Below are 24,182 nucleotides of genomic sequence, written 5' to 3'. Positions count from 1 at the left end.
ATACACACCATCCTTCCACTACCCATCCTCCCACACATACATCATTCTCCTACACACATACTGGGATTGGTTTATACTAGGAGTAAAAGCTGCTACAGACTGGTTTATACTGGGATTAAAAGCTGCTACACACTGGTTTAAACCGGGATTAAAAGCTGCTACAGACTGGTTTATACTGGGATTAAAAGCTGCTACAGACTGGTTTATACCGGGATTAAAAGCTGCTACAGACTGGTTTATTCCGGGATTAAAAGGTGCTGCAGACTGGTTTATACTGGGATTAAAAGCAGCTACAGACTGGTTTATACTGGGATTAAAAGCTGCTGCACACTGGTTTATACTGGGATTAAAAGCGGCTACTCACTGGTTTATACCTGGATTAAAAGCTGCTACACACTGGTTTATACTGGGATTAAAAGCTGCTACACACTGGTTTATACCGGGATTAAAAGCTGCTACAGACTGGTTTTTAATGGGATTAAAAGCAGCTACAGACTGGTTTATACTGGGATTAAAAGCTGCTACAGACTGGTTTATACCGGGATTAAAAGCTGCTACAGACTGGTTTATTCCGGGATTAAAAGGTGCTGCAGACTGGTTTATACTGGGATTAAAAGCTGCTGCACACTGGTTTATACTGGGATTAAAAGCAGCTACAGACTGGTTTATACTGGGATTAAAAGCTGCTGCACACTGGTTTATACTGGGATTAAAAGCGGCTACTCACTGGTTTATACCTGGATTAAAAGCTGCTACACACTGGTTTATACTGGGATTAAAAGCTGCTACACACTGGTTTATACCGGGATTAAAAGCTGCTACAGACTGGTTTTTAATGGGATTAAAAGCAGCTACAGACTGGTTTATACTGGGATTAAAAGCTGCTACACACTGGTTTATACTAGGAGTAAAAGCTGCTACAGACTGGTTTATACTGGGATTAAAAGCTGCTACAGACTGGTTTATACTGGGATTAAAAGCTGCTACAGACTGGTTTATAATGGGATTAAAAGCTGCTGCAGACTGGTTTATACTAGGAGTAAAAGCTGCTACAGACTGGTTTATAATGGGATTAAAAGCTGCTGCAGACTGGTTTATACTGGGATTAAAAGCTGCTACAGACTGGTTTATAATGGGATTAAAAGCTGCTGCAGACTGGTTTATACTGGGATTAAAAGCTGCTACAGACTGGTTTATACCGGGATTAAAAGCTGCTACAGACTGGTTTATAATGGGATTTAAAGCTGCTACAGACTGGTTTATACTAGGATTAAAAGCGGCTACAGACTGGCTATTACCGGGATTAAAAGCTGCTACAGACTGGTTTATACCGGGATTAAAAGCTGCTACAGACTGGTTTATACTGGGATTAAAAGCTGCTACAGACTGGTTTATACTGGGGTTAAAAGCGGCTACAGACTGGCCTATACCGGGATTAAAAGCTGCTACAGACTGGTTTATTCCGGGATTAAAAGTTGCTGCAGACTGGTTTATACTGGGATTAAAAGCTGCTACAGACTGGTTTATACTGAGATTAAAAGCTGCTACACACTGGTTTATACTGGGATTAAAAGCTGCTACAGACTGGTTTACACAGGGATTAAAAGCTGCTGCAGACTGGTTTATACCGGGATTAAAAGCGGCTGCAGACTGGTTTATACTGGGATTAAAAGCAGCTACAGACTGGTTTATACTGAGATTAAAAGCTGCTACACACTGGTTTATACTGGGATTAAAAGCTGCTACAGACTGGTTTATACAGGGATTAAAAGCTGCTGCAGACTGGTTTATACCGGGATTAAAAGCGGCTGCAGACTGGTTTATACTGGGATTAAAAGCAGCTACAGACTGGTTTATACTGGGATTAAAAGCTGCTACAGACTGGTTTATAGTGGGATTAAAAGCTGATACACACTGGTTTATACTGGGATTAAAAGCTGCTACAGACTGGTTTATACTGGGATTAAAAGCTGCTACAGACTGGTTTATACTGGGATTAAAAGCTGCTACAGACTGGTTTATAGTGGGATTAAAAGCTGCTACAGACTGGTTTATACTAGGAGTAAAAGCTGCTACAGACTGGTTTATACTGGGATTAAAAGCTGCTACACACTGGTTTATAATAGGATTAAAAGCTGCTAAAGACTGGTTTATACTGGGATTAAAAGCTGCTACAGACTGGTTTATACTGGGATTAAAAGCTTTTACACACTGGTTTATACTAGGATTAAAAGCTGCTACAGACTGGTTTATACTGGGATTAAAAGCTGCTACACACTGGTTTATACCGGGATTAAAAGCTGCTACTCACTGGTTTATACTGGGATTAAAAGCTGATACAACTGGTTTATACTGGGATTAAAAGTGGCAACTCACTGGTTTATACCTGGATTAAAAGCTGCTACAACTGGTTTATACTGGGATTAAAAGCTGCTACAGACTGGTTTATAATGGGATTAAAAGCTGCTGCAGACTGGTTTATACTAGGAGTAAAAGCTGCTACAGACTGGTTTATAATGGGATTAAAAGCTGCTGCAGACTGGTTTATACTGGGATTAAAAGCTGCTACAGACTGGTTTATAATGGGATTAAAAGCTGCTGCAGACTGGTTTATACTGGGATTAAAAGCTGCTACAGACTGGTTTATACCGGGATTAAAAGCTGCTGCAGACTGGTTTATACTGGGATTAAAAGCAGCTACAGACTGGTTTATACTGAGATTAAAAGCTGCTACACACTGGTTTATACTGGGATTAAAAGCTGCTACAGACTGGTTTATACAGGGATTAAAAGCTGCTGCAGACTGGTTTATACCGGGATTAAAAGCGGCTGCAGACTGGTTTATACTGGGATTAAAAGCAGCTACAGACTGGTTTATACTGGGATTAAAAGCTGCTACAGACTGGTTTATAGTGGGATTAAAAGCTGATACACACTGGTTTATACTGGGATTAAAAGCTGCTACAGACTGGTTTATACTGGGATTAAAAGCTGCTACAGACTGGTTTATACTGGGATTAAAAGCTGCTACAGACTGGTTTATAGTGGGATTAAAAGCTGCTACAGACTGGTTTATACTAGGAGTAAAAGCTGCTACAGACTGGTTTATACTGGGATTAAAAGCTGCTACACACTGGTTTATACTAGGATTAAAAGCTGCTAAAGACTGGTTTATACTGGGATTAAAAGCTGCTACAGACTGGTTTATACTGGGATTAAAAGCTTTTACACACTGGTTTATACTAGGATTAAAAGCTGCTACAGACTGGTTTATACTGGGATTAAAAGCTGCTACACACTGGTTTATACCGGGATTAAAAGCTGCTACTCACTGGTTTATACTGGGATTAAAAGCTGATACAACTGGTTTATACTGGGATTAAAAGCTGCTACTCACTGGTTTATACTGGGATTAAAAGCTGATACAACTGGTTTATACTGGGATTAAAAGCTGCTACACACTGGTTTATACTGGGATTAAAAGCTGCTACAGACTGGATTATAATGGGATTAAAAGCAGCTACAGACTGGTTTATACTGGGATTAAAAGCTGCTACACACTGGTTTATACTGGGATTAAAAGCGGCAACTCACTGGTTTATACCTGGATTAAAAGCTGCTACAACTGGTTTATACTGGGATTAAAAGCTGCTACACACTGGTTTATAGCGGGATTAAAAGCTGCTACAGACTGGATTATAATGGGATTAAAAGTAGCTACAGACTGGTTTATACTGGGATTAAAAGCTGCTACACACTGGTTTACACTAGGAGTAAAATCTGCTACAGACTCGTTTATACTGGGATTAAAAACTGCTACAGACTGGTTTATACTGGGATTAAAAGCTGCTACAGACTGGTTTATAATGGGATTAAAAGCTGCTGCAGACTGGTTTATACTAGGAGTAAAAGCTGCTACAGACTGGTTTATACTGGGATTAAAAGCTGCTACAGACTGGTTTATACCGGGATTAAAAGCTGCTACTCACTGGTTTATACTGGGATTAAAAGCTGATACAACTGGTTTATACTGGGATTAAAAGCTGCTACACACTGGTTTATACTGGGATTAAAAGCTGCTACAGACTGGATTATAATGGGATTAAAAGCAGCTACAGACTGGTTTATACTGGGATTAAAAGCTGCTACACACTGGGTTATACTGGGATTAAAAGTGGCAACTCACTGGTTTATACCTGGATTAAAAGCTGCTACAACTGGTTTATACTGGGATTAAAAGCTGCTACACACTGGTTTATACCGGGATTAAAAGCTGCTACAGACTGGTTTATAATGGGATTAAAAGCTGCTACAGACTGGTTTATACTGGGATTAAAAGCTGCTACACACTGGTTTATACTAGGAGTAAAAGCTGCTACAGAATGGTTTATACTGGGATTAAAAACTGCTACAGACTGGTTTATGCTGGGATTAAAAGCTGCTACAGACTGGTTTATAATGGGATTAAAAGCTGCTGCAGACTGGTTTATACTAGGAGTAAAAGCTGCTACAGACTGGGTTATAATGGGATTAAAGGCTGTTGCAGACTGGTTTATACTGGGATTAAAAGCTGCTACAGACTGGTTTATAATGGGATTAAAAGCTGCTGCAGACTGGTTTATACAAGGAGTAAAAGCTGCTACAGACTGGTTTATACTGGGATTAAAAGCTGCTACAGACTGGTTTATACCGGGATTAAAAGCTGCTACAGACTGGTTTATAATGGGATTAAAAGCTGCTGCAGACTGGTTTACACTGGGATTAAAAGCTGCTACAGACTGGTTTATACTAGGAGTAAAAGCTACTACAGACTGGTTTATACTAGGATTAAAAGCTGCTACACACTGGTTTATACTGGGATTAAAAGCTTTTACACACTGGTTTATACTGGGATTTAAAGCTTTTACACACTGGTTTATACCGGGATCAAAAGCTGCTACAGACTGGTTTATACTGGGATAAAAAGCTGCTACAGACTGGTTTATACTGGGATTAAAAGCTGCTACATACTGATTTATACTGGAATTAAAAGCTGCTACAGACTGGTTTATACTGGGATTAAAAGCTGCTGCAGACTGGTTTATACTGGGATTAAAAGCTTTTACACACTGGTTTATACCGGGATGAAAAGCTGCTACAGACTGGTTTATACTGGGAATAAAAGCTGTTACAGACTGGTTCATACCGGGATTGAAAGCTGCTACAGACTGGTTTATACTGGGATTAAAAACTGCTACAGACTGGTTTATAATAGGATTAAAAGCTGCTACAGACTGGTTTATACTGGGATTAAAAGCTGTTACACACTGGTTTATACCGGGATTAAAAGCTGCTGCAGACTGGTTTATACTGGGATTAAAAGCTGCTACAGACTGGTTTATAGTAGGATTTAAAGCTGCTACAGACTGGTTTATACTGGGATTAAAAGCTGCTGCAGACTGGTTTATACTGGGATTAAAAGCTTTTACACACTGGTTTATACCGGGATTAAAAGCTGCTACAGACTGGTTTATACCGCGATTAAAAGCTGCTACAGACTGGTTTGTACTACGATTAAAAGCTGCTACAGACTGGTTTATACTGGGATTAAAAGCTTTTACACACTGGTTCATACTAGGATTAAAAGCTGCTACAGACTGGTTTATACTGGGATTAAAAGCTGCTACAGACTGGCCTATACCGGGATTAAAAGCTGCTACAGACTGGTTTATTCCGGGATTAAAAGTTGCTGCAGACTGGTTTATACTGGGATTAAAAGCTGTTCCAGACTGGTTTATACTGGGATTAAAAGCTGCTACACACTGGTTTATACTGGGATTAAAAGCTGCTACAGACTGGTTGATACAGGGATTAAAAGCTGCTGCACACTGGTTTATACCGGGATTAAAAGCTGCTGCAGACTGGTTTATACTGGGATTAAAAGCTGTTACAGACTGGTTTATACTGGGATTAAAAGCTGCTACAGACTGGTTTATAGTGGGATTAAAAGCTGATACACACTGGTTTATACTGGGTTTAAAAGCTGCTACAGACTGGTTTATACTGGGATTAAAAGCTGCTGCAGACTGGTTTATACTGGGATTACAAGCTTCTACACACTGGTTTATACTGGGATTAAAAGCTGTTACAGACTGGTTTATACTGGGATTAAAAGCTGCTACACACTGGTTTATACCGGGATTAAAAGCTGCTACAGACTGGTTTATACTAGGATTAAAAGCTGCTACAGACTGGTTTATACTGGGATTAAAAGCTGCTACAGACTGGTTTATACTTGGATTAAAAGCGGCTACAGACTGGTTTATACCGGGATTAAAAGCTGCTACAGACTGGTTTATACCGGGATTAAAAGCTGCTACAGACTGGTTTATACTGGGATTAAAAGCTGCTACAGTCTGGTTTATACTGGGATTAAAAGCGGCTACAGACTGGCCTATACCGGGATTAAAAGTTGCTACAGACTGGTTTATTCCAGGATTAAAAGTTGCTGCAGACTGGTTTATACTGGGATTAAAAGCTGCTACAGACTGGTTTATACTGGGATTAAAAGCTGCTACACACTGGTTTATACAGGGATTAAAAGCTGCTGCAGACTGGTTTATACCGGGATTAAAAGCTGCTGCAGACTGGTTTATACTGGGATTAAAAGCTGTTACAGACTGGTGTATACTGGGATTAAAAGCTGCTACAGACTGGTTTATAGTGGGATTAAAAGCTGATACACACTGGTTTATACTGGGATTAAAAGCTGTTACAGACTGGTTTATACTGGGATTAAAAGCTGCTACAGACTGGTTTATAGTGGGATTAAAAGCTGATACACACTGGTTTATACTGGGTTTAAAAGCTGCTACAGACTGGTTTATACTGGGATTAAAAGCTGCTGCAGACTGGTTTATACTGGGATTACAAGCTTCTACACACTGGTTTATACTGGGATTAAAAGCTGTTACAGACTGGTTTATACTGGGATTAAAAGCTGCTACACACTGGTTTATACCGGGATTAAAAGCTGCTACAGACTGGTTTATACTAGGATTAAAAGCTGCTACAGACTGGTTTATACTGGGATTAAAAGCTGCTACACACTGGTTTATACTGGGATTAAAAGCTGCTACAGACTGGTTTGTACTTGGATTAAAAGCGGCTACAGACTGGTTTATACCGGGATTAAAAGCTGCTACAGACTGGTTTATACCGGGATTAAAAGCTGCTACAGACTGGTTTATACTGGGATTAAAAGCTGCTACAGTCTGGTTTATACTGGGATTAAAAGCGGCTACAGACTGGCCTATACCGGGATTAAAAGCTGCTACAGACTGGTTTATTCCAGGATTAAAAGTTGCTGCAGACTGGTTTATACTGGGATTAAAAGCTGCTACAGACTGGTTTATACTGGGATTAAAAGCTGCTACACACTGGTTTATACAGGGATTAAAAGCTGCTGCAGACTGGTTTATACCGGGATTAAAAGCTGCTGCAGACTGGTTTATACTGGGATTAAAAGCTGTTACAGACTGGTGTATACTGGGATTAAAAGCTGCTACAGACTGGTTTATAGTGGGATTAAAAGCTGATACACACTGGTTTATACTGGGATTAAAAGCTGCTACAGACTGGTTTATACTGGGATTAAAAGCTGCTGCAGACTGGTTTATACTGGGATTAAAAGCTGCTACAGACTGGTTTATAATGGGATTAAAAGCAGCTACAGACTGGTTTATACTGGGATTAAAAGCTGCTACACACTGGTTTATACTAGGAGTAAAGGCTGCTACAGACTGGTTTATACTGGGATTTAAAGCTGCTACAGACTGGTTTATAATGGGATTAAAAGCTGCTGCAGACTGGTTTATACTAGGAGTAAAAGCTGCTACAGACTGGTTTATACTGGGATTAAAAGCTGCTACAGACTGGTTTATACTGGGATTAAAAGCTGCTACAAACTGGTTCATACTGGGATTAAAAGCTGCTACACACTGGTTTATACTGGGATTAAAAGCTGCTACAGACTGGTTTATACTGGGATTAAAAGCTGCTGCAGACTGGTTTATACTGGGATTAAAAGCTGCTACAGACTGGTTTATAATGGGATTAAAAGCTGCTACAGACTGGTTTATACTGGGATTTAAAGCTGCTACAGACTGGTTTATAGTGGGATTAAAATCTGCTGCAGACTGGTTTATACTGGGATTAAAAGCTGCTACTGACTGGTTTATACTGGGATTAAAAGCTGCTACAGACTGGTTTATACTGGGATTTAAAGCTGCTACACACTGGTTTATACTGGGATTAAAAGCTGCTACACACTGGTTTATACTGGGATTAAAAGCTCCATCTGTTACAGGAAGGTGTATGTATATATATATATATATATATATATATATATATATATACATACATATGTGTGTGTGTGTGTTTGGGTCAAAGTGTGAAGGATATCATCTCAGAAAGGAAGAATATCAGCAAGTCCAGCTCACCAGCTTTCGGGTTTGTCTTCATCACTGTCTGTTTTTCTTTCATCTTGGAGAACATATGGGCTCTAACACTGTAGCTGCTGCTCTCTGTGTTACCGTAGCGACCTCTGACATGACGCTGCTTCATAAGACAAAGCAGTTAGTTTTAGAAATACTCCCTTGATCAGCAGGAAGCATGTGACAAGAAGGAACTGTTTCATCATCAGAAGGCAAAAAGCTGAGTGTCTAAACATAACTTCTGAAAAAGAGGGAAAAACTGGCTCATTTCACTTTCATGGTTTAAAGAGTTCTCCAAGAAAAGACTCAGAATCTTTTCAGTAAATTATGCACGTCATGATTCCATTTTCTCTTGGCGCTGCTGTAATGCATCAGTGTGGCGGTCAGGTGAGAGCTGGCCGGGTTTATCCAGCTGCACTCTGTCTGCTGCACTCTGAAATGCCATGACTCCTGCAGGAGGCTGCAGTTATGTAGTTATTATTCTGTGACTTTAAAACCGTCTCATCTGATGCAGTGAGCTAGAAAAGTGATCCAAAAGTGTCAAACATGACCAACCTCTTCAGCTGTGCTTTGAACTTAGAAAACCACTAGAGGGCAATGAGAGGAAGATCCAGCAGATTCAGGATATGAACGTCAGGCTTCAAGTGGTCCCATTTTTGACTGGTTTCCAGAAAATAATACGAGGCAGTACAGCCAGGAGGAAGCACAGGAACCTGGATTTAGCCTGAAACCAGCAGCAGCAGCTTAGACATGAAACTACACTTTAAATAATATGGAAAACAGCTTATTTATCACCTCATGCTGTTTAGTTTTAACTGCAGCCACCTGCAGCACTGAGGCAAAGCTATTTAAAATAACTTAATTAATCCTCATAAGGATTTTTAAATATATGTTTTGATAATGTATTATTCTAATGAAAAAGAGGTTAAAACATTTTAAATTACATTCATAAATAAATTAGAAAAATAAATGAATCGATTAAATAAATATGAATAAATCATTACATTAATAAAATAAAAAAAAATAGATAACTAGATCAATTAAAATAAAACTTAAAGAAATAGGTTGATAAATCAAATAAAATAATCTGCTAAAACTACATTACTTTGCAAAGAAAAGCTGAAGAAAAATGGAGCTAGTTATGGGAGGGGATTTTTCTCTCAGCCAACGGACCTCAGACGCATAAAACCATAAACATAATCATGAATAAAAGTGTAAAAAAACATTAATAAAGCAAGTGAAATGTGAAAACAACTGTCTCAATGGTTGTGAAATTAAATCCGTGTCCACATATCTGATCTTCATTCTGTCTTTTCAGCCATGAACAGAAGCAGAAACTCGCCTCTTTAGCCCTGTAAAGCTTGTAAAAGATATTTAATAAAGAAAACATGATAACAGCAGCAGCAGTGACGAAGACGTGAGGTGTACAGAGACAAAGACCAGAAGTAAAATTTGCTTCATCTGGTAGTTTGGTCAGAACAAAAACTGTTGGATGGAAAAATAACGGAGTGAAGCGATCAGCTGGCTTCTGTTAACTATATCCTGCAGAATGTAAAGACCTCATGTCAGCCTCCACAGGTCAGCATCCGGCAGAGGAGCGGAGGTTTCTGTTTCACCTGCTATGGGCGAAGCGTTGACCGTCATGGATGAGGAGGTGCAGACAGATCAGTGTCTTTGCAGGCCTGGAGCTACTTATGAGCTAATCACAAGTCCAACTAGCTCTAAATACGATCTCTTCTCCACTTACTTTTAGCTCACACTTGTAAAACAAAGTCAGGTCCTAAAAAAGCTCAAAGAAACAGTCTCTTGTGTTTTGCATGAAACTCTCTGTGATGGTGCTGCTGTTAAAGACGGCCTGTTCTCACCACACCGTCTTTATTTACTTATCTGGGTTTTAGTTTTTCTCCCCCAAAGAACTTCACCCACCCACCAACTGCAGTCAGTTATTGCATTCATTTCACCTTCATTAGGATGTTAGTGCTTTGCAGCAGTGAGGTGGAGATATAGTCAAGGTGTATTGGTTTACAGACTTTAACCCTTTCACGCATAATGGTCCCTACAGTAGACAGATACTAAAAAGTTTTGTTTTTCAACATTAAGAAAGGCAGCTGACGGCATACTTCAGGGGTCGATATCTAAATTTCTCTGACCAACTGAATGGCAGCCAAACTATCTTCATCAGGCAAAAACTTTTTTTCTTCTTAACAAAGCTTTTTTTCATATCTATACTATTAGATATTTTACAGAAACTGCCATCACTGTACTACTGCTTTGGATCCACACTGTGCAGCCAACTGCTTAAACAAGCAGCTGACCTACCAAAACAAGCAGCTGACCGCCTAAACAAGCAGCCGACCGCTTAAACAAGCAGCCGACCCACCTTAACAAGCAGCCAACCGCCTAAACAAGCAGCCGACAGCCTAAACAAGCAGTCGACCCACCTTAACAAGCAGCCGACCGCCTAAACAAGCAGCCGACTGCCTAAACAAGCAGCCGACTGCCTAAACAAGCAGCCGACAGCCTAAACAAGCAGTCGACCCACCTTAACAAGCAGCCGACCACCTAAACAAGCAGCCGACTGCCTAAACAAGCTGCCGACCCACCTTAACAAGCAGCCAACCACCTTAACAAGCAGCCGACCACCTTAACAAGCAGCCCACCTGCCTAAACAAGCAGCCAACCACCTTAACAAGCAGCCAACCGCCTAAACAAGCAGCCGACCGCCTAAACAAGCAGCCGACCGCCTAAACATGCAGCCGACCCGCCTAAACAAGCAGCCAACCACCTAAACAAGCAGCCCACCACCTAAACAAGCAGCCGACCCACCTAAACAAGCAGCCAGCCCGCCTAAACAAGCTGCCAACTCGCCTAAACAAGCTGCCAACCTGCCTTAACAAGCTAAGCTGTTTTCAACATTTCCTGGATCGCAGCAGCCGGTGAGACAGACGTTAACAAGCTAGTTGCAGGTTCATTGAAGGAGACATGCTCCACCTGTCGACTATTGAATCCCCCAGGTTTAGAAAAATACTAGATAAAATGATGATGAAACAAGTGTGTCCATTTCTTCCCACAGAAAGGGATGTTGTTCTTGTGGTTTTAAAGCCATTTTGTTTACAATATACAGTAAACACTCTGCAGACAGGCAGCGATGATTCGGCTATGATGTTTGTCCATGTCTACATGGTGAATTAAGAAATGGTATAGTAAAGTAATAAGTAGTGGCGTTACTTTTCAAATGCAGTAACAAGTAAAGTAAATTCATTACAATTTACAGAAATAATAAGTAACTAGTAACTAATTACTGTTTTAGAGTATCCCAACACTGGTGATAAATTTCACGCGGTTTATTGAGAGAGCAAACAAGCTTTACCAGGACCAGATAATACTTCACCTCATGGGCATCAGCGTCCGAATGTTCTGGATGTAAAAAAATAAAAGGACCGGAGCATGTCTGTGAAGTACAGCCTCCTGTGCTACAGTCATTTGCAGAGATGAGGAGCAGGCAACTCATCGTCCAGCACATCCAGTCTTCGACCTGTAGGGCAGCCAGTATCTCCCCAGTGACCGGAAGATGCACAAGCTCTTTCAGGCTCTAATCCATGCTCAGACCAGCTACATCCTTTAATATTCAGTGTTTTCCAAAGATTTTAATCTTGGCTTTGGTCCCCCAGCTACAGATGCATGCTCTGAATGTTCCGAATACAAGATCGGGATTACAGATCCAAAACTATGAGACAGAAAAGAGGATCATCTGCATCATTTATCTTGCATTGTCGCAGAATGTGTGTATTTTATGACTTAACCAGGGTTGCTGAAGGTCATTTGACCCTTTGTTTCGAAATGATACAAAACATGACCCTTCCAAAAGCCCCAGAAGGACAGACCTATTACTCATGGTGGATGTATCTGTACATGTTTGGTGTGGTTGTGCACCATGGACAGAACAGCTACCAGTCAAAAGATGATGTCCATCTGTATATGTGGCAGGAGAATGACAGCAGCAAAGACAGCAATATGATTCTGCACTGAGTGATTGCCTCAAGGTTCGACTTCAGGACAAAGCTGGCAGGGGGCTTTGGCTGTTCAGCGACTCTTGTTTTGAGCAGAACAAGAACACAAACATGGTGTCCACGTTGATGGAACTCTGGCAGCCTTTTCCCAACCTGAACAATGACCAAAGACTGGGAGGTGGTTGATTATAGGTCAGCCACAAAAGAGTGTGCCGAGGCTCAGAGCAGCTTCAAGATCATGAAGCACGCTTGCTTGACTTGAGGTACCAGCCAGGTTGGTTTAAAGGCGACTTAGGGGAGTATTGCTTTCATAGTGTGTCAAAGCTGGCAAGTGGTGGGCTGACCTGAAGCCTGAGTTACTTCCAGAGCAGACGTCTGTGAAGGCTGCAAAGAAGTGCGATCTGTTGGTGAGAGATTTTATGTTGATGGACTTTATCATGTGACTCACGATCCAGGCCAGAGTGATGAAGATGCAGAGTGATCCATGCTAAAGTCATGAAGATCTCTCTCTCCTTTATGAGGGGCCGTTTGGACATTATTCAGAATTACCCTCTCACAGACGTGAAATTTAAACCATTCACACATTATAGTGAACTTTCTGAAATCACATTGCGCTAGTACTAGTGTGTGTGAGAGGCAAATTTCACTTGAAAAGGAAGTCATTTCAGTTGAAACGGAAATCATGTAGTAGAAAAAAAAGGAGTGCATTTTCTAAACAAACTGAAGGGGAAGAAGTTGGAGAACACAGTGACAACGGTTTCATGAAGACTTATGCTGTACTAATATCTGTCCAGCTGTCTGGAAGGAATCTCAGTGAAGCTCAGTGAAAATAGGAATGGTGAAATCAAAGCCTTATAAAACACCATGTCAATGTGATTTCAATGCAGGTGGTGTGGCAGTGGGTAGAGTGGTCGTCTTGTAGCCTGAGGGGTGCCGGTTCGATCCTCGTCCTGTCAAACTCATGTCTAGGTGTCCCTGAACAAGACACCAAAATTGCTCCAGGTGGGTCGTGGTTGGCACCTTGCATGGCAGCTTCCGCCATCACTGTGTGATGTATGATGAAAGCACTTTGGGTAAAAGCTATATAAGTACAGACCATTTATTCCAACTTCTTCCACTTCAGATTGTTTTGAGAATGCACTCCTTTTTTCTAATACTTGATTTCTGTTTCAACTGAAATTTAGCTCTTAAAAACATTAGTATTAGTGAAAGGTCATTTCAGAATCATATGATGATGATGGTGGTGAGGATGATGATGATGGTGTTGATGATGATGATCATGATGATGATGGTGTTGATGATGATGTTAATAATGATAATCATGATGATGATGATGGTGATAGTGGTGATGATGATGGTATTGATGAAGATGATGGTGGTGTTGATGATGATATTGTTGATGATGATGATCATGATGATGGTGATGTTTATGATGATGATCATGATGATGATTGGTGTTGATGATGATGATGGTGATCATAAAGGTGGTGTTTACGATGATGTTGTTGATGATGATGATGATGATGATGATGTTTATGATGATGATCATGATGATGATGGTGTTTATGATGATGATCATGATGATAATGGTGTTGATGATGATGATGGTGTTGATGATGATGATCATGATGATGATGATGATCATGATGATTATGGTGTTGATGATGATGATGATCATGATGATGGTGTTTATGATGATGATGATGATGAGCATGATGATGATGGTGTTTATGATGATGAGCATGATGATGATGGTGTTGATGATGATGATCATGATGATGATGATGATCATGATGATTATGGTGTTGATGATGATGATGATCATGATGATGGTGTTTATGATGATGATGATGATGAGCATGATGATGATGGTGTTTATGATGATGAGCATGATGATGATGGTGTTGATGATGATGATCATGTTGATGATGATGAGCATGATGATGATGGTGTTTATGATGATGAGCATGATGATGATGGTGTTGATGATGATGATCATGTTGATGATGATGAGCATGATGATGATGGTGTTTATGATGATGATCATGTTGATGATGATGAGCATGATGATGATGGTGTTTATGATGATGAGCATGATGATGATGGTGTTGATGATGATGATGATCATGATGATGATGTGTTGATGATGATGATGATCATGATGATGATGGTGTTGTTGATAATGATGATGGTGTTTATGATGATGAGCATGATGATGATGGTATTGATGATGATCATGTTGATGATGATGATGATCATAATGATGATGGTGCTGATGATGATGATCATGTTGATGATGATGATGGTGTTGTTGATAATGATGATGGTGTTTATGATGATGAGCATGATGATGATGGTGTTGATGATGATGATGATCATGATGATGATGGTGTTGATGATGATGATCATGTTGATGATGATGATGGTGTTGTTGATAATGATGATGGTGTTTATGATGATGAGCATGATGATGATGGTGTTGATGATGATGATGATGTGTTTGTGTGAGCAGCTGTTGCCAGCAGGTTTACCACAGCGTAGGTGTAGATGTACTGCTTGGCTCACTGAGTCGTCTGGCTATGCAACAGCATCCAGAATAGTAATTAGCAACCAAAGGTCAGGTGTGTTTGCTCAGAGAGGAAAGATGCTGGGACAGCTGCTGCATGTGCACGTGATCAGCTAGAGCTGTGGAGCCTCGGGGAGGAGGCGGTGATTTTTGTGTAACAGGGGGTCATAGCTTTGTTTTGTGTGACCCAGACAAATGCAGCATTAACATGGCAAGCACCTAAATTCGTTCAGCCACCAGCTTTCTCTGTTTATACTCACTTTTATCAACAGTGATGTTTGTCTTGTAAAAACTGGCTCTATTCTCTCCAGGTGCACTGTCTTTTCAAAATGGAAGGAGTTTCAACTTTCATATTTTTTAAAGCAAGAGAGAACGTAACAATTTTGTGCAGAAATCAAGTTTTTTATAATATAACAGGGAGAAGAGGGAAGGAAATGGTCTGTTAGAAATGGACGAGTTTGTCACAGACCACCCTAAACGGACCATGCAGAGCTCCATCCACCTGGACCATGCAGAGCTCCATCCACCTGGACCATCCAGAGCTCCATCCACCTGGACCATCTAAACTTCCATCCACCTGGACCATTCAGACCTCTATCCATCTGGAAAACATTGGGGTTTTCCCCAACAGACTAGCAGGAATCAAACGTTTCTTAGCCAAACACTTGCCTGCCTTCAGTCACAGCATGGCTCAGTTCCCATAGTGGTCAAGGGGTTTTTGTGTCTGCATGATGTTGTTCCCGAGTGGAAAATTGTCTTACACCAGTATATACTGGAGAACTTCCACTCACCACCCACTCTATCAGCTCCACCAGTTCAACTTCCCAATATCCAACCAGCCAATCAGATGGCAGCATGTAGCCATGTAGACGTGGAGTGTCTCAATCAGCACACTTGCATGAGTGCACTGGAATGTAGTGGCAACGCGAACTATCGTGGGTAACTGTTGACCCAGATGGAGAGCTGACATTTTGCACTTACATTTGACGCACCTGCATCTGACTGTGATTCTTCTGCCCACAAACAAATCTACCTGTTTTGATTTAAAGAATGAATATACTACTCATGATTTTACTTTCTTTTGTTTACCCCCTACTTCCACCCACTTGTAAACTACATCCCACTCAACGTCAACACAGGATCCTCCTTCTATTGGCTGACCGTAAGTTGGTAAGTATACTTATTTATTTTGTATATGTATGACCCTCCTACATGCTTCATAATGGCAGCGCCACTCCGTTAATTGGCTTACCTTTGCAGGGCAGTCTGCCCAACTAAGTTCTTTGCAAGATGTTGTATAAATAAATACGCAAATCCAAAATAATGGCTAATGGCTTTCACTGCATTAGTCTACCTCAGTAGATAACAATAGAAACCATCAGCAGATGTTCATGTGTCTCTGCATTCTCCCCCAAAGCTATTAGTAGTGCCATTTAAAACACTAGTAAAACAGCTTTTAAATATGTAAAGATATCTTCACTGAATTAAAGTACTTTACATTATACATCTGTTTTATTGTTATTAATACTGATACAGCTCATGTCTGGCAACAGGAAACGATTATACTAGAAATCATGGTTTAAAAAATGCAGTGAAGTAAGGAAGATGCTAAACACAGAGATGCAAACTTGCTAGTGAAACATTTTATTTAAATATTTCTCTCTTGCCTCCTCCTCTTCTCCACAGCAGCGTCCTAGCGCCAGGCGGTAAATGCCTCAGTGCCACTGCTGGCCAAGTAGTTTGATGCCACAGTGACCTACAGGTTGACATCCGCTTTTTAAGGCAGTCGTCCAACAGCCTAATGTCTGTGCTGGGCACTGAATGTGACCATGGTTGGGACCCAGAAATGGACACCTTGGTGTTTCTCTTCTGGCGGGCCAGCGCCACCTCTTATCGTGTGGTTGCAAGGGCTTTTGACATGCCTTGGGCAACCATTCACCGGGCAGTGCACAGGGTGAGTGTGAAGATCTCTGGCCTCCTCTACCAAGTGGTCCGCCATCCCACTGCAGAGGATCTCCCTCGTTTGGGTGCCCACTTCGCCCGTCTTGCTGGATCTGCAGCCTTTAACCAAGTGGTGGGAGCCACAGATGGTTGCTATGTCTGGGTGAAGCCCCCTGCAGAAGCTGTTCCACTCAGTCTAGCTGCAAGCCATCTGTGATGACACTGGAAGGTTTCTGGATGTCTCATCTACTACAAACAGTCCTACCCCCACCAGGTTACTGCATCATAGGAGATGGTGGTTACTGCTGCTTGTCCCAGCCCATCTGCCACATAACGCCTTTCAGACAGCCTGTCTGCAACTTCAAGTGCTTCCTGTCAAAGGCGAGGTATGTTGTAGAGAGGTCCTTTGGGATCCTAAAGATCAGATGGAGGTCCATCTTCATAAAGGCTCTGGAGGTGGAGGTGAAGTCCATGCCAGAGGTCATTGTCTGCCATGCTGTCCTCCATAACATCTGCATAAGCAACGGGAACCTGCTGAAGCCAGATGCTGATGTGGGTGTATATATAACACAATGAACATCACCATAAACATTAAACATAAACATTACACTACTACTACTATTTACAAAACTTCTCTAAAACTGCCATGAGGTGCTCCTCCCTATTAGCCACCTCCCTGTCCCTCCTTCCCTCCCTCTCCCTCAGATCCCTGTAAAATCTCTCCTCGCTTTCAACCACCTCCCGGTGTCTTCCTCTCCATCAGCTCCTGGTGACGCCTCTCTTCCCGTTCTGCAACCTCTCTTTCCCTGGCCTGGTCTCTCCGCTGCTGCTCTCTCTCCATCTCCTTAAGTGCCTCCACATCAGGCAGCCACTACCCTGTCTACCCGCCATCTTTTTGGGGTTGACAGGGTGGAGCTAGATCCCCTCTCCACAGGAGGGGGTGTGGTCACTGCCACCTCCTGGATGAGGTAAAGAGGACAGGTGTGTCACAGACGGCCTGCTCCCTTTTGCCTCATCCATGAGGTTGTACCACTGCCAAGGTCCTGTAAGGTCCTGTAAAAATAAAGACAGTCAAAGAAAACATGCTACACAGATATCTACACATCACTATGATCTTAGTTCATGTACTTATACCATTTTACTGTACACGAGCAAAGACAGCATCTAACCTTGTATTTGGAAACCAGGTTCTCCATCTTTTCTTCAGGGCCTTGAGGGGAAGATGTCTTCTTAAAATTCTTTTAAGAAGACACTCCTGGTGAACACACATTGGCAGTTCATATAAAAGCAAACATTATTTATGTTTAGATGCACTTTATGGGTACTTTGCAAACTCTTATCTAAAGTGATGTACAATCTAAATATAACATTAGTTCTATTTGCCAAGAAAACAGAAAAATACAGTTTAGAGTAAATTACACTATTTTGTGATTATGTTCAGCCTGAATTTAATAACTGCCTATAAATTATGATCTGCCCACATTCATTATAATTATTCAGCACCTAATCTAAACAATTATCCATACATTTATACTTACTTATAAGCTTCAATACTGGCATGCCTCTTTCCAGTAAACAATGAGGGACTGGCTTCCCGCCAGGTGTCCTCGTCTGTCCCTGGAAAAACCAAAATACCTCAAAATAAAAAAAACTAAAAAGAAAAACTGGTGGAGCCAAGTAGAAGAAATGTACACACCTCAAGCCCTCACACATTAAAAGTAATAATACTACTGCAGTTTACTACAGTTACAGTTAGCACGCTGTCTTGTAAACCTTTGCATCTACTGCTAACCCAGCGGTACCATCAGAACGGACCGGTTCTCTAACCAGAGGTGTTTCCAGATCAGTTTTCAGATCAAGGGCCATTCCGTTTATACCATAGACACCACAATGTTTAATCTGGAGGTTCAACAACGATGAATGAACATACAGAACCTGTAACATTCAGTCGTAACACGTATAGCCTATCTACGGCCATGAAAGTGGCTAAAACAACTGCTAACATTTACATGCGCTAACTCAACTGACTCGGCTTGCTGAAGTTCAAACTGAGCATCAGAATAAAGAAAAAAAGAGATTTAAATGGCTTCAAACATGGCATGGTTGTTGGTCTGAGTATTTACTGGGATTTCCACCTACAACCATCCCCAGGGTTTCCAGAGATGGTCTGAAGAAGAGAAACTATCAAGAGCAGCAGTTGTCTGGATCAGGATGCAGCAGAAGACACACCGGGTGCCTCCTGCCAGCTAAGAACAAGAAACTGAGGCTACAATTCACACACGTTGTTAGGGGAGATCTCAGAGAAGAGACGGACGAAGACGATGCCGGATTAGCCGTCGTTAGGGGAGATCTCAGAGAAGAGACGGACGAAGACGATGCCGGATTAGCCGTCGTTAGGGGAGATCTCAGAGAAGAGACGGACGAAGACGATGTAGGATTAGCCGTCGTTAGGGGAGATCTCAGAGAAGAGACGGACGAAGACGATGTAGGATTAGCCGTCGTTAGGGGAGATCTCAGAGAAGAGACGGACGAAGACGATGTAGGATTAGCCGTCGTTAGGGGAGATCTCAGAGAAGAGACGGACGAAGACGATGTAGGATTAGCCGTCGTTAGGGGAGATCTCAGAGAAGAGACGGACGAAGACGATGGAGGATTAGCCGTCGTTAGGGGAGATCTCAGAGAAGAGACGGACGAAGACGATGTAGGATTAGCCGTCGATAGGGGAGATCTCAGAGAAGAGACGGACGAAGACGATGTAGGATTAGCCGTCGTTAGGGGAGATCTCAGAGAAGAGACGGACGAAGACGATGCCGGATTAGCCGTCGTTAGGGGAGATCTCAGAGAAGAGACGGACGAAGACGATGTAGGATTAGCCGTCGTTAGGGGAGATCTCAGGGAAGAGATGGACGAAGACGATGCCGGATTAGCCGTCGTTAGGGGAATTATTGCTGTTAAGTTGCAATGATTCTCTGTTATCTGCAAACTCATTTTCATATTTGCATGTTTGAAACAGAAGGAAAAAAAAAACTGGATCAGGATGCAGCAGAAGACACACCGGGTGCCTCCTGCCAGCTAAGAACAAGAAACTGAGGCTACAATTCACACACGTTGTTAGGGGAGATCTCAGAGAACAGACGGGACGAAGACGATGTAGGATTAGCCGTCGTTAGGGGAGATCTCAGAGAAGAGACGGGACGAAGACGATGCCGGATTAGCCGTCGTTAGAGGAGATCTCAGAGGAGAGACGGACGAAGACGATGTAGGATTAGCCGTCGTTAGGGGAGATCTCAGAGAAGAGACGGACGAAGACGATGTAGGATTAGCCGTCGTTAGGGGAGATCTCAGAGAAGAGACGGGACGAAGATGATGCCGGATTAGCCGTCGTTAGAGGAGATCTCAGAGGAGACACGGACAAAGACAATGTAGGATTAGCCGTCGTTAGGGGAGATCTCAGAGGAGAGACGGACGAAGACGATGTAGGATTAGCCGTCGTTAGGGGAGATCTCAGAGAAGAGACGGACGAAGACGATGCCGGATTAGCCGTCGTTCGAGGAGATCTCAGAGAAGAGATGAAACGAAGACGATGCCGGATTAGCCGTCGTTAGGGGAGATCTCAGAGAAGAGACGGACGAAGACGATGTAGGATTAGCCGTCGTTAGGGGAGATCTCAGGGAAGAGATGGATGAAGACGATGCCGGATTAGCCGTCGTTAGGGGAATTATTGCTGTTAAGTTGCAATGATTCTCTGTTATCTGCAAACTCATTTTCATATTTGCATGTTTGAAACAGAAGGAAAAAAAAAACTGGATCAGGATGCAGCAGAAGACACACCGGGTGCCTCCTGCCAGCTAAGAACAAGAAACTGAGGCTACAATTCACACACGTTGTTAGGGGAGATCTCAGAGAACAGACGGGACGAAGACGATGTAGGATTAGCCGTCGTTAGGGGAGATCTCAGAGAAGAGACGGGACGAAGACGATGCCGGATTAGCCGTCGTTAGAGGAGATCTCAGAGGAGAGACGGACGAAGACGATGTAGGATTAGCCGTCGTTAGGGGAGATCTCAGAGAAGAGACGGACGAAGACGATGTAGGATTAGCCGTCGTTAGGGGAGATCTCAGAGAAGAGACGGGACGAAGATGATGCCGGATTAGCCGTCGTTAGAGGAGATCTCAGAGGAGAGACGGACGAAGACAATGTAGGATTAGCCGTCGTTAGGGGAGATCTCAGAGGAGAGACGGACGAAGACGATGTAGGATTAGCCGTCGTTAGGGGAGATCTCAGAGAAGAGACGGACGAAGACGATGCCGGATTAGCCGTCGTTCGAGGAGATCTCAGAGAAGAGATGAAACGAAGACGATGCCGGATTAGCCGTCGTTAGAGGAGATCTCAGAGAAGAGACGGACGAAGACGATGTAGGATTAGCCGTCGTTAGGGGAGATCTCAGGGAAGAGATGGACGAAGACGATGTAGGATTAGCCGTCGTTAGGGGAGATCTCAGAGGAGAGACGGACGAAGACGATGTAGGATTAGCCGTCGTTAGGGGAGATCTCAGAGAAGAGACGGACGAAGACGATGTAGGATTAGCCGTCGTTAGGGGAGATCTCAGAGAAGAGACGGGACGAAGATGATGCCGGATTAGCTGTCGTTAGAGGAGATCTCAGAGGAGAGACGGACGAAGACGATGTAGGATTAGCCGTCGTTAGGGGAGATCTCAGAGAAGAGACGGACGAAGACGATGTAGGATTAGCCGTCGTTAGAGGAGATCTCAGAGAAGAGACGGACGAAGACGATGTAGGATTAGCCGTCGTTAGGGGAGATCTCAGAGAAGAGACGGGACGAAGACGATGCCGGATTAGCCGTCGTTAGGGGAGATCTCAGAGAAGAGATGAAACGAAGACGATGCCGGATTAGCCGTCGTTAGAGGAGATCTCAGAGAAGAGACGGACGAAGACGATGTAGGATTAGCCGTCGTTAGGGGAGATCTCAGGGAAGAGATGGACGAAGACGATGCCGGATTAGCCGTCGTTAGGGGAATTATTGCTGTTAAGTTGCAATGATTCTCTTTTATCTGCAAACTCATTTTCATATTTGCATGTTTGAAACAGAAGGAAAAAAAAAACTTCTACTGATCATAACAGTTTTATTTATGTGGGGTGGAGGAGGTGTTTTAAAAAGCCAGAAAGGTTAACTATGGAAGCTGAGAGCAGCAATTCTTTCAATTTTTTTAATTTTTGGTGTTCTCTTACTGTCCCGAAAAATCTGTTTTTTCTGTAGAGATCGACATACCGTAACCGGCAGCTTCACTTTGTCAATATAAGGGAATTATCATGTTTAATGAAACATGAGTGGTTAGCACCTAATGTAACCAACCTCCCGCCCCCCCACACCCCCCACCCCATATGCGCGCGCACACACACACACACTCAAATGGCTAATAATCTATCATCATCACGATTGCATCATATTTTAAGTTGAAGTTAAAATATCATTCTGAACCCAGTGTTGTTGATCAATTAGTAAAAGGAAGATACAGCTACTGTAGGCCGTAACCATGGCAACAACTCCTAAGAGCTGTAAGATCAGCTCTGTATCCACTCTCCATTTCCATGACCAGAACCTTCCTGTTAAATTCCAGACCTTCCAGAGACATGTCATTGATCACTCTGATTGACAGGTTTGTAATTTCCAAGCTTCTGACACATTCAATGATTTGGAGAAACTGATGGTGATTTTGACCTGGAACCCTGATCTGGATCTGGAACTCTGATCTGGAACCCTTACCTGGATCTGGAACCCTGATCTGGATCTGGAACCCTGACCTGGATCTGGAACTCTGATCTGGATCTGGAACTCTGATCTGGAACCCTGACCTGGATCTGGAACCCTGACCTGGAACCCTGATCTGGATCTGGAACCCTGACCTGGAACCCTGATCTGGATCTGGAACTCTGATCTGGAACCCTGACCTGGAACCCTGATCTGGATCTGGAACCCTGACCTGGATCTGGAACTCTGATCTGGATCTGGAACTCTGATCTGGAACCCTGACCTGGATCTGGAACCCTGACCTGGAACCCTGATCTGGATCTGGAACCCTGACCTGGAACCCTGATCTGGATCTGGAACTCTGATCTGGAACCCTGACCTGGAACCCTGATCTGGATCTGGAACCCTGACCTGGATCTGGAACTCTGATCTGGATCTGGAACTCTGATCTGGAACCCTGACCTGGATCTGGAACCCTGACCTGGAACCCTGATCTGGATCTGGAACCCTGACCTGGAACCCTGATCTGGATCTGGAACCCTGACCTGGAACCCTGATCTGGATCTGGAACTCTGACCTGTATCTGGAACCCTGACCTGGATCTGGAACTCTGATCTGGAACCCTGACCTGGAACCCTGATCTGGATCTGGAACCCTGAGAACATTAGGAGATTATTAAACCTCGTCCATCATGAGGACATTTTTGTCCAATTGGGAACATTTTAATCTCAGTCTGGACGTTTTCTAGCTGTTTTAGTCCATGTGGAAGAGTTCTTCATCAGAAAGTCTCTTCACACATTTAGAATTTAACTTCGCACTTTATCTGGAAAATGAATCCCAAGCATCACAGAATACATAATTATATTTTATAATAACCATTAGATTCAAAATGTGGGTTTGATGTGACTTAATGTGACTTTTTGTCCTGAAAGGGGTGAAGAACAACAACAACATTAGGTCATCAAACTGCTGTTTAAAGGGTTAAAATCCTTATGATTCTTTGAATGTTTGGTAGCTTTGAGCATAACTGAAGTTTTCCAAAATATTTATGCTGAAAGAGACAGAAAATATGAATCTGTAACGTTTTATATCTGCTTAGTGGAAGTGGACGTTTATATCTGTAATAACTTCAGACGGCAGTAAATTAAACTGATGTCTGAGGGTTAAAGGTGACAATTTACTTTGGAAATTAAGGTATCTGGTAAATATGGAAATCTTTGACTTTTCTTTCTTTTGGGGGTTGGGGGACAAAAGGTGTGTGTTTGAGGGGCCCCACAAAGTAGTTGGGTTCGGGCCTCCAGGTGGCTCGAAGCGGCCCTGCGGGAACTTTCCCTTTCGCTTCCAGCTGTCTGCAGGCTGCTGGGACGTGGAATCAGTTCTGGTTCAGTCAGCATCTCCGTCCACGAGCGCACGCACGCGCCT

At 42.6% G+C, this 24,182-nt stretch overlaps 1 protein-coding gene across 1 annotated transcript in view; it reads left to right on the top strand.

Moving 5' to 3' along the window:
• LOC121636366 (histone deacetylase 11-like) overlaps positions 1 to 17,208 on the top strand; it is a 70,793-nt gene extending 53,585 nt beyond the window's left edge. Inside the window, exon 8 of the mRNA XM_041979828.1 lies at positions 16,837 to 17,208. Coding sequence (XP_041835762.1) covers positions 16,837 to 17,208 — 372 coding nt within the window. The remainder of the gene's footprint in view (positions 1 to 16,836) is intronic.
• The last annotated feature ends 6,974 nt before the right edge of the window (positions 17,209 to 24,182 follow it).

Source organism: Melanotaenia boesemani, chromosome 3 (assembly GCF_017639745.1).
Source record: "Melanotaenia boesemani isolate fMelBoe1 chromosome 3, fMelBoe1.pri, whole genome shotgun sequence".
In the NCBI taxonomy this organism is placed as follows: Eukaryota; Metazoa; Chordata; class Actinopteri; order Atheriniformes; family Melanotaeniidae; genus Melanotaenia; species Melanotaenia boesemani.
This window is presented reverse-complemented; position numbering and strand designations above follow the sequence as displayed.